Source organism: Pan troglodytes, chromosome 13, assembly GCF_028858775.2.
Source record: "Pan troglodytes isolate AG18354 chromosome 13, NHGRI_mPanTro3-v2.0_pri, whole genome shotgun sequence".
In the NCBI taxonomy this organism is placed as follows: domain Eukaryota; kingdom Metazoa; phylum Chordata; class Mammalia; order Primates; family Hominidae; genus Pan; species Pan troglodytes.
Window position 1 is genome coordinate 141,234,246 of NC_072411.2, and position 16,082 is coordinate 141,250,327.

The 16,082-nt window shown below is 49.4% G+C and overlaps 1 protein-coding gene across 22 annotated transcripts in view; it reads right to left on the reverse strand.

Moving 5' to 3' along the window:
- Nucleotides 1-2,883: 2,883 nt before the first annotated feature.
- The window catches only part of HDAC4 (histone deacetylase 4), a 359,741-nt gene continuing 346,542 nt past the window's right edge, over nucleotides 2,884-16,082 (reverse strand). For 18 of the 22 annotated variants that reach the window (XM_054679626.2, XM_054679628.2, XM_054679624.2 and 15 more), the window contains 3 exons: nucleotides 9,458-9,542; nucleotides 8,169-8,310; nucleotides 7,381-7,845 (listed from right to left, as the gene is read on the reverse strand). In XM_054679626.2, coding sequence (XP_054535601.1) covers nucleotides 7,806-7,845; nucleotides 8,169-8,310; nucleotides 9,458-9,542 — 267 coding nt within the window. In that variant the 3' untranslated portion in view covers nucleotides 7,381-7,805. Of the gene's footprint in view, nucleotides 7,846-8,168; nucleotides 8,311-9,457; nucleotides 9,543-16,082 lie in introns of all 22 variants that reach the window. The other 4 variants (XM_054679623.2, XM_009444680.4, XM_016950850.4 and 1 more) reach the window with 1 other exon arrangement.

Consider the following 16,082-nt stretch of genomic DNA (forward strand, 5'->3'; position numbering starts at 1 on the left):
TTGCATTTGAAATCAAATCAACAAAAGTTTAATTGGCCAGAGAGTTCCTTTTAAATAGAAATTTTGAGTGCATTTAAAAATAAACCTTCAAGTCTCATATATTATTCAAGTCTCATATATATAGTATAAGTATAGTATATATTTATATTAAAGTCTCATATATATATAGTACCATATAATATTACCATCCTTGGCCGGGTGCAGTGGCTCATGCCTGTAATCCCAGCACTTTGTGGGGACAAGATGGGCAGATCACCTGAGATCAGGAGTTTGAGACCAGCCTGGCCAACATGGTGAAACACCATCTCTACTAAAAATACAAAAAAGCCGAGCATGGTGGTGGGTGCCTGTAGTCCCAGCTACTCGGGAGGCTGAGGCAGGAGAATCACTTGAACCCAGGAGGTGGAGGTTGCAGTGAGCCGAGACTGTGCCATTGCGCTCCAGCCTGGGTGACAGGGTGAGACTCTGTCTAAAATAATAATATAATAATAATAATAATATCCATAAATTATTGGCTAAAGGATCTCTTATCAATGGGACGCTCAGTGGAAACCCTTTTCAATCTGTAATTCTAACCTTTACGTGTTTACTTTTTTCTAAACAAAGGTGTTGGGCCTAGAAACTTGGTAACAGTTGCTTGCTTGTGGTGAATGTGAACGCGTTGAAGTATCGCATTTGTGAAAATGGGATGGCAAGAAAGCATCGCCGCCTTCAAACCCCCAGTGAAATAATGGGCCCAGTGGCCACGTGGAAGAAGGGTGGGCCCCGCCTCCGAGGGGCTCCTGCTAGGGGTGTGAGCCTGAACTGGCCAGTGCTCTAGGCCCACCCTCCTGTCCCTCCTTTACTTGTCAGAGGAAAGGGCTAGGACACAGCGGATGTACAAATGCATAAATGGCCGGATTTCTTCTGCAAATACATTGCAAGAAAAAAACAAAACCAAAAAAAAAAACAAACAAAAAAAACCAAAACAGCAACAAAAAAAACCCCAAGACAATCTGAAACAATGGGGAAATCTCAACATTGGCTGAATATTTGATCATGATACGAAACTGCTCACTTTGACAGCATGATAAGATACTGTGTTGTCTAAGAAAAGAGTCTCTATCTTTGAGAGAAATCTACTGAGATATTTACAGATGAAATGATAAGATGTCTGGGATTTGCTTCTGCCTCCTAACACTCCTGTTTGGGGTGAGGAGGGGGTAGACTAAACACATTTGGGAGGTTTACAGCTGTTGAGGCAGGTTGATGAGCACACAGGGCCTCAGAACTAGTCCCCTTTGGTATGTGTCTGACTTTTTCAGAGACAGAGGAGAATTTAAAGACCAGAAGATACTAGAAATTTATGGTGGATAAAGGATTAGCATCCCAAAATAGATTTTAAAGCTTTCTAGTTCACAGCCCCAATAATGAAACAAATGGGCGGAGAAGACAACCTAGGAATCCTTCATTCCATCTGCTTACTGGGGAGTGATGATGTCTTCATCTCTTGGGCTAGAGGAGTAGACCAGCTTCCAACTTTCTACTCTAGCACATGAGATGGACAAACCCAGGGAGGCGCTGCAGGATCTGAGCCTGAGGGTCCTTGGGCCTTGAGCAGAGGAAGCCTCTCCCGTGAGTGGGGGCTGGCCTCCTGGACTGGCTTCTAGGCCCATGGAGATGAGGCTATAAAAAGACTGGCTGTGTCTCCTGGTGCGTTCTCCACTTGCTCCTAGATCACGTGCTGTGGGGGACGCCGACAGCGAGGCCTCGAGGCGGCCCTGTGGAGAGGCCCATCAGGCGAGGGAAGGTGGCCACCCACAGCCACAGGCATGTGCCTGGAGGCCAACCCCCAGACTGGTCCCCCAGCAGCTGGGCCCCCAGAGGAACCCTGGCTGAGCATTTGACTGGATCCCCAGGGAAGACGAGACAGGGACCCTGCTGAGATGCACCCAGACACCAGACCTTCAGAAACTCCAAGGTAATAAATGTCTGCTATTTGAAGCTGCTAAGTTTTGAGGGAATCTGTTGCAAGCAATAGATAACTAATATACTATAACCAGTAAACATGCCAATTGAATCAGTAACAATAACAAAACCACCCCAGCCTCAGTGGCTTCAGGCTCCAAGTACCTCTTCTTATACTGGGGCCGACTGAGCCCCCCTTGCCACAGGGCTATGCCTTGGGGCCAGCAGGGCCCTCTGCTCCAGAGGCCTCTTTCGGGGGCTCAAGGGCAACCTGGGTGCCGTGGGCTGGGTTTCTGGGATGCAGACTGGGTGGGCTTCAGTGTGCAAGGTGGTTAAGGTGTCCTTAGGTTGGCAGCTGTGACAGGGGAGGAGGGAAGGCAGTCAGCCTAGGGAGGGGCTCAGGCACCTTCCGGGAAGCCAGCAGGCCTTGAGTTGTCCTAAGTTGGGCCAAGGTGGCCTGGTGCTTACGCTGCCCGGCACCCAACTGATTAGTCACCGGATGCGGGAGCCTGGGAAGGGGCGCTGCTGAGGGTCAGGAGCTGTGGCTGGTGTTTGGACTCCAGTCTCAGAGGTGTGTTTGCCCGGCTGTGGGCAGGTGGCTAAGCCTGGGCCCTGGGCCTCTCTCTTTGGCCTTGTTCTCTCCAAGATTATTTCCAGCTCACTATGGCTTGGTAAGTGTTTTGGGGGAGAAGATAATGTAAAGATTTAAATTACTGGACATTTAAAATGAAGACACTCCTATGGGACCTGATTATGCAGGCAGAGGGGGACGGGCCTGCCGCTGGTCTGGGTCTAGGGGCCGTCCCCATGGGGTCCAGTGATTCCCATGCAGCCATCCGGATGCGACCCAGGGCACTGGCCATTCGGCCCACAGGGTCCCAGACATGCGAGAGCCAATGAGGAAGAGAGCGCACGGGCAGAAACCAGAGCTGGGAGGGCAAGTAACGCAGTCTTTATTTACACCACAAGATAACACGTTGCGTGATGTGGTACAGAATACTGGACTCCAGTGAAGTGGAAAGAAGGTGACCGTCAGAAGAGGATATCATTGGTCGGTGAAAATCCACCCACACAAAACAAGACGAGAATGAGAAAACCAAACACAAAACCTCCAACTCCACTGAGCAAAAGAAAGAACCATCGGGCACGTCCAGACAATCCAAGAGAAACGGATTAAATTACAGAGGTGAATGGTGGCCACGGCCAGTGCGCAGCTCACGCCGGGCGCGAACAGGCATCAGGCAGGTTACAGTGTTGTTACAACTTGGTTTTCTACCACATTCCGTAAGAAGCTCTTGGGTGAGTAAGGTTCAAGCCCCCTTTATAGATAGATAGATAGATAGATAGATAGATAGATAGATAGATTATATATGTTTGTCATTCTCATCAATTGGAAAATAGCGCCTCCACTATGGAGCACACACGGCAAAAAAACCAAACAAAAACTGTTCGCTTTCTTTTTCTTTCAATAGGAGACTTTTAATCAATGCCAGAGACAAAGTGAGGCCGAGCTAAGAACACGCTCAGCTTCGTTACAATGAAGAAATGGTTTCCTTTCGATGCAAAGTATAATTTTAAACCACAGTGCTCGCACAGTTCACGACTGCTTTAAAGTGAAATCTTAGCCATACATCACCTAAAAGTAATTAAAAAGTCAACACAGCTGTGCGGAAAAGGGGACACTCTTTCGAGTCCGCCCAGTTCTCAATCAGAATAAACCGTCACAAGGCCAGTGAGGGCGGGCGACGCTCGCCTGGCCCGTGGAAGGAGATAAAAGGAAACACAAAACAAAACAAAACAAAATTCGTCCAAATCAACTCAAGAGAGACAGGCAGTTCACTGTGAATTCTGAGTAGTTTCCCTAAAACACTGTTTCCACATAAATACAATAAACTCTATTATTGGTATGTCACAAGTGCTAGATAAACTTTTTTTCTTAATATGACAAATGTTTAAGTCCTTTTTATTTTTCTTACAATAAAAAGTACAATTTCTTAAGAATAAGTTCAATAAGACGCAAACGTCCCCCCCCCCCTCCTCTCCTTCAAGGTTTTGTTTTACAGAAAAATTTCCATCTTTTGTATCTGCAAATGTCATGAGAGGGGAACAGAAAGGCATTTTTCTTCTTCCCCAAAGCTGCCGAGTTTGGCGTGCAAAATCTGTATACAATATAAAGTCATGCCGGTCGTACAGTCCATGCAACCTCCAGGTGTAGGAAACTTAAAAAAATATATTCATATATATTTATATCTATATATTTATATATGTATCAATGCCCATAAAACACGTGGGCCCAAAGTCTACAAAAAGAAGAATGGAATGAGCACGTGGCTGTGACCAGTAAAGGAGGAATGTTCTGATCAAAAAGAAAAACAACAAAGTCCATTGCTAGTGCTGCAAAAATCAAACTTGCTTTTGTGTCAGACCGTTACGAAATGGTCCTTCCCCTTGCAAACAGATTTTCAAAAGAAGTAAAGAAAAACTGAAACACCTTGACAAAGTGGCCCTCCAGAACCGGAGCCCTGGGACGCTGGGGAGGGGCGGCCAGTCCCAGCGGGCCACGGCCTCCGGGACAGCCGCCTGCTGGTGGGGCGTGGGCACGTGGGCACGCTGCGGCACGGCGGGAAGCCGCCAGGGCAGGGCAGACGCCAAGAGGCCCAGTGGCGTCATCAGGGTTTCCCTCAAAGGGATATAAAGTGCTCGCTTGCTGACTCCCAGCCAGTGCCCCCAAGGCCTTTGCAAAGGAAGAAAAAGGCTAAAGGTCCAAGGACCCACAGGGAGAACACATGAAGGAACCCTCCCTGACGTGGTCCCGCCTGCAGACGCCGAGGCAGATCCTCCGCCATCTGCCCTGGACGCTTGCTGTGGAGAAGAGCCGAGTGTGTCTTCAAAGAAAAGGCTACACAGTAATGCTCTCAGCACATTTGTGAAGCTGGAGTGAGCTGACAGATGAAACGTGCCTCCCCCTGCCAGGCCTTTGCAGAGGGTGTCTCCATTTGAACGAGATTAGAATTAAGTCCCCCCACTGATAACCTGGCCACTGAGCAGTCCATGTTATCCCATCATCTGCTTTAAAAAAAAAAGTGAGATGATGCATTCCTCCCCATAAGCCACGGCGGGGTAAGAGGGCAGGTGGCAGGATCCCTAGAGGGCTGTGCAGAGAATGAGGCCAAGGAGGCCAGAAGAGCCAGCTAGCTGGGCCCTGCCACTGCTCTGTGCCATGAATGGGGAATGGACCAGCTCCTCTTGCCAATCTGGGCTTCAGAGCAAAGAGTGGCCACTAGGGAGGGGAAAGTCAAACAAGTCCCAAGACCGTTCTGCCTGCTCTCAAACCACTGTCTCAGAGCTGACCATCAGCAGCCCAATGACCAAGTGAATCCAAGAATCTGCACTCATTTGGTCAAAAGTTTGAGTTAACTTCAGAAGCTACCCTGTAAACTTTACCAAACTCCGAAACTCGGCTCTGGGTCCCTCCTGAGCACGGTGTGTCTGAACTTCTGCCCACAAGTCTGAACCCAATAGACACTTTGGAATGAAACTGGTGGCTTCATGTGCTGGAAAATAAGTTACCAGTAAAACGTGACTGTCAGTTACTGTTGAAGAGAAAAAGAGTAAAGACTGGCTGTCCTGGTCAGGAAATCATACCCTCCCTGCAGGTTCACCAGGCAACAAGGGTCCCTGGGTTCCTTGCAGCCACAGGCTCCAAAATCCAGGGCTGGCCACGTGGCTGCAGTGGAAAAACCCAAGTGGGTAAAGAGCCCCACGTGTGCCCCATGCATTGCTGACATGCTCAAAAGGTCTTTGGAAAACTGAAGTTAGAATTCTATCCTGACGATGTGGTCAGAGAAGTTTAAACATGAGTTTCATTAATGCTGACTGCCCCCGGCATCTGGCAAGCCTCCCAGGGTGGCCGGGCATCCTAAGCAACCCTCCCTGCCCTTGCCACGGAGGGGAAAAATACACCACCCCTCGTAATACTACTAGTGTTGAAAGTTAAAAAGAGCCCCTGGGCTTCTTTATACAGCTCCTAGGACAGTCCAGGAAAGACACAATCGTTGGTGTCACTCCGAAAAGACCTACGGTCCCTCCTCTCACTTTCTGAAAATAGAATCTGACAGCAACAATTCTGTACGCTGCAGAAAACTCATCGTACAAAAATAAAAACAAAAATAATTAAAAACCTTTGAAAGGTAAAAAAAAAAAATGTACAAGCAAGAATTCAGAAAGGAAAAAGATTTAGACATTATTACCATTCAGAAAATTGCTAAATGGTGAGGAAAAATGTAAGATTCATAAAACAATGCTTATTCAGGATCTTTTTGTGAAAAAATTCATACAAAAATCAACAGCAAATTTATACTCTTTGCTATAAAAACTCATTAGGTACATATGTGCATGAAGGCTTGGAGACGGGAGGGGTTCTGTTAGAAAATAATTAAAATGAAAGTACAAACTTGTAGGGTAGTTGCCCAGTGGCGAATGTGTTGGCGATCTGAAATCTAGCCAATCTGGAGCTTGAGAAAACATGAATTTCAATCAGGATCCCTTTCCATAAGCACCTTGAGAGCAAATTCACAAGCCATCCATTTGCAGGGACCTTCGCAATCTGCATTCATTTTATATATATATATACTTTTTCTATAAATGCATTATAAATATTTTATCAAGATTTCATAAGAATCAAGTTTCTTAGCTTGGAATACATTGGAATATATATTATACATATATATATTTATTTATACCTAAAATTTAAGCAATACTTCATGCTACTTGCTTTTAATAAAAAGCATTCCGATCGTAACACTGCAAGTGTGCCTACCACATGCTTCACGACCAGATGGAGATGCTCAATCGTATGTGACGTGTGAGAACACTTTGGATTCGTTTAAAATTTGTTGGACTTCAAAACCTCCAACAGGATTTGCCACTTTTTTGGAACTACCTCCATTTTTCTTAAACAGCAATAAAGCAAAACAGGGACCGCCAGGCTGCAGCCCCTGGCCCCGGAGATGACGGCTGGTGCCCGTGCTTGAGGCGTCAGGCCAGCTCGCGGTGCCAGCACTGCCAGGCTCGGCTGGCCACAGGAAACTGTCCCACCGATTCCTGCTGTTTGTTTTTTCTTAAGGCATTGTTCCTCAGACTTCAGAAAACCCAGCCACAAAAATCCACCAGAGCAATAAAAAAAAGGCACAAACTCGCATCTTCCGATGGCTTTTGAGAAACTCAAGCCAGCTCCCCCAGCTCACATTCCTGTTTCTGTCCAGTTTTGTTTTCTTTAAAGGTCCCTCTGTCCCCCACCCGGGTGCAGACCCCCCGCCGCACACCGCCGTGGTTCACAGAGGCGGGCCACAGCCGTAGAAAACGTCTTTTAAAAAAAAAAAAGCTACAAGATGAGTCGAGTGGTTTACACAGAGACTGTGGAGTTGTGGGTAATAAACTTTAAGCACCAGTTTTAATCAAGTTTGTTTTGTATTATTAGATCTTTGATATTTGTTTTCTGTGCCTCGTGTCAACTGAATTCGGCAGCTCGGCCGCCTGTTGCCACAGGCTTCTTTCTTCCACGGCGTCCCTTGCGGGACCCGCCAGAGTGTGCTTGGCTTCCGCGTGTCCGTGTGTCTGCGCGTCGCCGGCGTCTGTCCCGTGTTCCCTGTGAGGCTGCCACGCCCAGGCGTGCATGTGCGTCTCGAGACCCGTGGGCCTGGGCGGCAGAAAGGCTTCCCGTGGCTGTTGCACGCTGGGTGTCCCTGGGTGCTCCAAGAGAGCCCCACGGTGGGACGCAGGCGTGACACGGGAAAGTTTCTTGGCTGAGCTTCAAGACAGAGACAGACAGACAAGAGAACAGCAGCTTCGAGGGAGTGCTACAGGGGCGGCTCCTCTTCCATGGGCTCCTCATCTGGTCTGTGGATCCCGCAAGAGAAGGAGATGGGGGCGTGGGGCAGGTGCACCACAGAGAGGAGAGAACAGAACGTGGGTTAAAGGCTGTGTGCTGCCCCACCCGCCAGCCTAGCCCTGGCCTGGCAGCCCCGGGTCCATCTGTTCAGGATCTAACGCTCCTCATGCGTCTCTAAGGGGCTTTGGCACTGGAAGGAGGGGGCCACACGGGCCTGTCTCTAGTCTGTTGGGCAGGGCATGTGCCATAAAGGTTCTGACCCTGAATGGTGCGTCAGTGGGCACAGTGGGGCTGGGTGAGCCTGCAGGCGGGCGGCAGGGCAGGTGCTCACCTCTTTTCGGCAGGCTTCACGCCCACGGACAGCGAGGCCATGGCGGTGACCGTCTCGGCTTCTTCGTTCTCGCAAGTCTGAGCCTCGATCAGAGAACGCCCCGCTGTGGAGGTTGTGCGCTGCAGGCAGCGCCAGTACTTGCCTGGGGTGGTGGGGTGAGGAAAGTCGCTCAGTGACTACAACTTAGCAGGATGCACTGAGGCCCGGGAAGGTCCTGCGGGACCCTGAGCCTCAAACCAGATTGATCCCTTATGATTTTAAAAGCACCCGTCTTTGAAGAGACACGAAGCAGAAGACTGCATGGCTACAAACTCACAAAGACCCAAAAAATCTCTGGAAATCTTTTCCCATTGTGAGTGGCTCGAGTCCCTCCAGGAGCAGGCCCACCTAGGACTGCAGATGGAGGCTCCTGTAGGCCTGGCTTTCCACGCTCACAGGCCCCTTTCTGCCCTGGGTGGCCAGGGCAGGGGGCTGCCAGCCTGCTGGGTTGAGCCTTCCTATCTCCGGGAGCAGGTGAGCTGGGGGATTGTCGCTGGGGCTGAGGGGTCTTCTGCCTGGGCCCTCACAGAGGCTGGGGGTGGAGGGGTACTGCATCAGGCGCAAGGGGGTGTATGTGGAGGGCTGGGCCTGGCCCAGGGTCAGCTTCAGGGCTCTGAGGCCAGGACTCCCTCACACAGGGAAACCGGGAGCTGAGCTCTGGACTACCCCTGCTTCTGTGGACAGTCTCAACCATCTGGGTCATCTCAAAGGCAAGACAAGCTGGGCTTGCGACAATGACTGGGTGTGGGAAGTGCCTCTGAGACAGGCTGCGTGCCACGCCCTTGCACCCAGGACCTGCTGCTTGAGGGTCGGTGCCAGAACGCAGAGGGCCTACACCCTGCCTCTCTGCAGGGCCAAGGGTTCTTTGAGCTCAGGACGTGGGCTTCTCTGGTCCAGGGAAGAGGCCGGAGTCCCCAGGGTACAGGCTCACAGCCATGGCCCCCGCTGCTAGCTGGGGACCTAGAGCAAGTGACTCCATACTGAGACTGTCTGGGCCTTGATTCTCTAGACTTACAAAATGGGCTGATGGAACCATCCCAGCAGGCCGGGGGAAATCCAGTCGGGGTTAAATGTGAGTCTCTACCAGCTCAAGAAATGCAGCTGAAAGCAAGGCCTTCTGCTGCAGGCCTGGGGAAGCAGCTGGCAGTGGGATGGAGAGGAGCTGGGGGTATAGGGGGACAGGGATGGGGTGTGGTGCAGTCCCACCCCCAGGGGCGTGTCCCCTGTGAGCACCCAGCCAGGCAACTTACTGTGGATCTCCATGACTTTCTCCATGGAACGGACAGCGTTTGCATTGGGTCTTTGCTGTAAAACCTTTTCTGGGAGAGGATCAAGCTGAAAGAAAATGCATAAGGATATAAAGACTGCCAATATAATCCACACGTGCGTTAGACGGGTGTTCCGAGACTGCAACTGTTTCCTGAGCACAGAGACCCTTGTGGGGTGCATTTGCCCACAGAGTAGAAAAAAATAACTTTAAAAAGCCAAATGTGCCGTGGTATTATATAAATTTTTTGTAAAAGTGGATTTTTTTTAGGACACTATAAGATATTTGTGGGTTCCTACAAGTAGCAGGAAGAAAGACAGTCCCCAGGAGTGGGGCTGGCACCTGCACGTGAACTTGGTATCTGCCATCGACGCCACAGGGTTCCATGAGGGGGAGTGACGCTTACTTCATCACTTTTCTTTCCTTTGTCTTTTATTAATAAGTAAGAATGTCTGAATATCCCCTGATCTTGGTTTTCTTCCAGGGCAGTGGAAGGTGGGGTCGGGGGAGATGAAATGGAAGAAGTAGTCAGATCTCTCAGAGGGAATCCTTCACACCGAGTTTTTCCCTAAGTACTGGCAGCAGATAAAAGCAGGGAAGAAGTTTACAAGTCAATGACAGGGCAACAGGGCAAAGCATTTGCAACACAACAATTAAAAATGGTTGACTGGCCGGGCGTGGTGGCTCACGCCTGTAATCCCACCACTTTGGGAGGCCGAGGCGGGTGGATCACTTGAGGTCAGGAGTTCCAGACCAGCCTGGGCAACATGGTGAAACTCCGTCTCTACTAAAAATACAAAACTTAGCCAGGTATGGCGGTGGGCACCTGTAGTCCCAGCTACTCGGGAGGCTGAGGCATGAGAATCACTTGAATCCAGGAGGCGGAGGCTGCAGTGAGCCGAGATGGTGCCACCGCACTCCAGCCTGGGCAACAGAGTGAGACCCTGTCTCAAAAAAAAAAAAAAAAAGGTTGATTGAAATAGATCATAAAAATATAGAAATACAACAGTTCAAGAACCTTTAAATAACTGGAAGAGCCCACAAAACCAGGGGAAACCTGCTGGGTCTGGAACAAAGCTGGACCTGAGTCAGGAGGCCAAAGCACCCATGTCCCCAGGTGTCCTGGAGCCAGCCTTGGGCTGTGCAGGCTGGGGCTGGAAAGACCACTGTCAGGACAGGATGGGTGAGCGAGGACAGACGCATGACGTGTCTCACACAGGCCATGGGAAGGAGCGTTTGGGTTTTAACTCTGGCTTCTGGGTAGAGGTGAAAAGACAAAGTGACCCTGAGAATTTGCCTGGTTCTAGACACTGGGAGTGGACAGCTACTATCGACAGTGGCAGCTCCGCCAGGCCAGGGTGCCGGGCAGAAACCACAGCAGGGCCTTTTTGGAGGCACACATACCCACAGCAGGTTTCAAATGAGCACAGCCGGTTAACTTCCAGGAAGCATGAGTTCCCAAACACAAAAACCCCAAACAACACGGAAGCGAGCCAGCACGAGCCTGGGTCAGGAGGGGTGATGAGTGAGGTTCCCAATCCCATTCTCCAATGAAGGGAAGAGGGCTCCTTGGAGAACAGCTCGGTCCAAGGCTGGGGCGGGGAAAATACAAGACATGAGAGCCTGGAGCACCTCGTGGAGCTGGGAAATCAGGACGTGCCTAAAGGTCAAGGGACGGGGCCATCACAGGACATGCAGGGCCAGTCTGAAAGGTGCCCCCGGGCCAGAGCAGGAACCAGCTGGGCAGCAAAATCAACACCGTGGTATTGAAGCATGACCCAAAGTGTAATACATTTGGAAAGGCGGTAAAAGCGTAACCCGATGGTGGAAGGACCCGGCAAACATCACTCTCAGCAAATGATCAAGGTCAGTGAGCCGTGCTGGCAGCACATCTGACAAGCAAATGGCATTTCGATCCTATGATCTTCCTCCCCAAAGCACAGAACCAGGAGAAGAAACTCAAACATGAACTGAAGGGCAGTCTGCAAAATCTCTGGCCAATGCTCCTTGAAAAACCATGAAAGACTGAGAAAAAAGACACGAAATGACTAAATGTGATGTGTGATCCTGGACGGGACCCTAAAATGGAGAAAGGGCAGTTGTGGTAAAGCTGGTGACATCCGAATACATTCTGGAGTTAGTAGTCATGGACCAGCGTTGGTTTCTAAGTTGTGACAAATGACTCATATCAAAGTAAGATGTTCACAGTAGAAGACGTTTTCTGCGGGGGGATATGAGGAACTTGTACACGATCTCTACAATGTTTCTGTAAATCTCAGACTATCCAAAAATTAAAAGTTTATTAACTTTTAATAATTTTTAATTGATTAGATCCTTAGAGATCGCAGTTACTGAAATGATCAGTTATAAATTATAAAAAGTAAATATAGTATGTATTAAAAATAAATGACATTTCTGTATGATGAAACAACCAGAGATTTATGAACGTGACATGGAAGATGTGAGACCTAAGCCAGGGGCAAAAAAACCCAGGAATGCACACCTAGGTACATCAGAGTAAAACTGCAGAACATCAAAAACAAAAAGAAAATTCTAAAAGCTGCTAGAGAAAACAGAATCTTCAAAGAGGTAGCCACACACCAACTCCTTAACAGCAATGGAGGCAAGCAGACAGTGGCTTAAGATTGTCAATGTGTCAAGAGCAAATCCTTGTCAACCCAGAATTGTTTATCCAGTGAAACTATCATCCAAGAACAAGGGTGAGATAAAGACCTTCCTCCTCACAAACGCGAGCTGGGGAAGTTGACCACATGAGTGTTTTCCCAAGGGACACTCTAGTGGATGTATTATACTTAAGGCAGTATGAAAATAATCCTAGAAGACAGTGTGAGGAATGAGAAGGAATCATGAGCCAAGAAAATGACGTAAGTACAGGAGAGCCTGGATGAACAGGGATGACATAGAGCAATAATAATGGTGTCTTATCAGTGAAATCAAACAAAAGAAAGAAGGAAATGAAACACCAGTCAGTGATATAACCTGGGATGGGGCACTGAGGCTAGGGCTGCCAGATTTAGTAAAACAAAAACAAACAAAACCATTCACGGCCCTGGTTAAATTTCAGTGTCTGATAAACAAGTAGTTTTGCAGTGGAAGGATACCCACCTGGGTGCTCTGTGTCTACTCTGGCACCCTAATTGGGGCTGGCCCAGTCCGGGCTTTGGTTTGCATGGAGGCGGGAGTGAGGATGCTGACTGTGTTGACAATACATGCTCCAGTTGTTAAAGATGACGAATGAAAAACAAGAAAATAGGTTGCATATCTTTGGACTCAGTAGAGGGAACAAATGGAACGCAGGAAACCCTTAATTACCCCAAGAGAAGGCGAGAAAAGAGAAAAAGGAAAGAGCCACAGAAAGTGGGGACAAACAAAGAATAAGATGCTAAGAAGGCATCTGAAAAAAGGGATCAAACTAACAGCAACTGACCCACATTTCCACTTAAAGCACAGACCACAGGATAGGACGTGAAAATAATATATTGCCCAGGCTTTTGCTGTTTATAGGAGACACATCTGAAACTTCAGGGGAAGGCTAAAAGTCACACAGGAAAACTGACGCTAGGCAGGCAAACCTGGCCAAAGGGCAGCTGGGGTCACAGCTCCAATATCTGGCACAAAAGGTGTAAGGGAAAGGCCATTACTAGATATACAGGTTATTGTGATAAGACTTCAATTCATCACGAAAGGGCATAATATGTCAAATGTCTATATTTAGTAAAGCAGCTTTAAAATGTCTAAGTAAAAATGAGTGCAATGGAAAGAAGACAAGAATATGTGTCCCACCATCGTGGGAGACTTTGCCATGTCTTTCTCAGATCCAGCAGACAATCGTCGGTCAGGAAAACCAAAACGCGAACAATACAATTAGCAAGTTCTGTTTAATGAACACAAACAGAACTCTGGGAAACAGACGGAGAAGACACATTATCCCAAACACATGTGGAATGTCTCTGCAGGCTGACCACGCACTGGCCCGTAAAGCAAGTCTCCACAAAAAAATAAATGCCAACCACACACTTCCTTTTCTTACCACAGTGCAATTTGTTAGAAATTGATAGCAAAAAGAGAACCATGAGTCCTTATGTTTGGAAATTAGAAAACACACCAACTCATGGCTCAAAGAAGAAATCATAACAGACATCAGGAAATGCTGAGAATTAAAAAGTAATGAAAAGTGCTACCTATCACGATGTGAGATGCGGCTGGATGCCATGTTGGAGCCATTTACAGCCCTAACTGCACACATCAGGAAAGACTAAAAATAAATATCCAATGTAAGAAGTTAGCCAGAGAACACAGTGGTCCTAAAGCAAGAAGGAAAGAAAATAGATGGGAAAGCAGACAAATTCTGAAAAGAAAAAAGGATGCTGCAGTTGAAAACTGATTCTCGGAAGTGCTTGAGTAAACTGACAGGCTCCGGCAGGACTGACGGAGGAAACCCAAGTTCGGGGGGTACACAGGGACGACCCCAGGGATGAAAGGGGGCCCTGGCTACAGGCAGAGCAGAGACGTGAAAGGCAGGAAACTGGGGACACTTAACTCTTGCCAAGAAATCTGAAGAAATTCTGGTTGAAATGGAGACATTTCTGGTAAAATGTAACTTCTCAAAATTAAGAAGGAATAGGAAACTTGAATAGACCTATAACCATTAAAGTCACTGAATCTGTAATTTAAAATTTTCACCCAAAGTAAACCTGCGGCCTAGGAGAGTCCTCCCAGTCAAGGAACAGATTATCCTGATCCTACCTCCACTCCTCCAGAGGACAGGGAGAACACTCCTAGGGAGCCAGCTACCACCCACCAGCCTGGAGCACAGCTCTCCTGGGGGCCTTGGACCCATCCACCAGCCTGCAGGACAGTCCTCTGGGGGGCCTTGGACCCACCTACCAGCCTGCAGGACAGTCCTCTGGGGGACCTTGGACCCACCCACCAGCCTGCAGGAGAGCTCTCCGGGGGGCCTTGGATCCACCCAGGTCCGTCACACTCGTAGTTCTCGAGAGTGACCGTGGACTGTGCTGGGCAACACAGCCTGAGATGTGAAGGACACGGGCTGGCCAGCCTGGCTCTGTCCCAGTCCTCCACCGGTGGAAACAGGGCACCCTTCAGTGCTTCAGCTCAGTGTGTCACATGGCACTCGGGGTACAAAATTCAGGACAGGCTGTTTCCTAGAGGAGCGCACAGATGGGACTCCATCCACTGGGGCATTTCTGAGCCTTGGGGGACTGGCTCATGGTGCCCTGGGCTTCTGCCGTCCCCTGCTGCCTGTCTGTAAGTAGTAAATCCGCTGCACAGAACGTGTGTGTGGGTGTTCTGTCTCCCTGGACTCACACAGGCTGGTCACCTATGTGTGGAGAACCTGCTTCACACCACCGCTCTCTCCTTCTCTCCCTCTGTCCATCTGTCTAATTCACCCCACTAAGAACAAATAGGGAAAAGACAGTCCAATAGAAAAACGGGTTGACATGAACTTCACGAGGAGGGAAAGCCCAGGTGGCCAACAGGCAGATGCGGGGCTGCTCCGCCGTGGCGGTCATGAGGAAGGGACCCTGGAGCCCTGCAGAGGGGCCAGTTTCACCCCCGTCCAGCTGGCGAAGGTCAAGGGCAACAATGCCAAGTGCTGCTGAGGTCTGGTCGTGCCACTGCTGAAGACAGTTTTCACCCTTAAGCCGCTTGATGTTATCTCCTAAAGGTGAACAAACACATCCTGGGCCATCTCCCCTCCTGGACGTTTACCGGAGACACGGCCACCTAGGTGTATTGGGGACTTGCCCGGAAGTTCAGCGTAACTCTGTCACAGGCAAACCCGGAGCAGCCCGCACCTGCCCCAGCCCGGGCCCGTGTGGGATGCACGCAGGCTCCTTTACAGAGGGGGCCCCAGGGAAGGGAGAGCGCTGAGATGTCCCTTATATCCCAACACCCAGGTAACAGGGCCCAGAGGGACGGCCCCGCTGTGTGTGGCCACAGCTCCTTCAACTCTGAAGGCCACGAGGCTGGGCTCTGTCTTGCTGAAAGTCGGCCAGGAAGGCTTTGGCAGCCCGGATGGAAAGAGGAGCAAGCGGGACACACGACGTGGACCCTGTGCGCGCCACAATCAGCTGCACGCAGATAAAACATTCACCGTTGGCACGGGGGGAGTGTGACTGAGTGTGAGTGTGTGGTGTGTGTAAGCATTCATGTGTATGAATGTGCGTGACAGCATGTGCTTGTGGGGTATGTGTGAGTGCGTGTGTGGTGTGTGTGTGTGCACGTGAGACTGTGGTGCATTCATGAGTATGCACGTGCAGATGTGAGACTGGTGCTTATGTGGGTGTGCAGATGTGTGGTGTGTGCATGCACAAGAGGGCATACCTGTGTGGTGCATGTGATGTGTGAGACTGTGGTACCTGTGTGGGTGTGCATGTGTGTGGTGTGTGCATGCACGAGAGGGTGTGTGGTGTGTGCACGTGTGACTGGTGCCTGTGTGGGTGTGCACATGTGTGTGTGTGCATGAGAAGGTGTGGGGTGTGTGTGCACAAGAGGGTGTGTCGTGTGTGCACGAGACTGGTGCCTGTGTAGGTGTGTATGTGTAGGAGAGGGTGTGCGTGTGT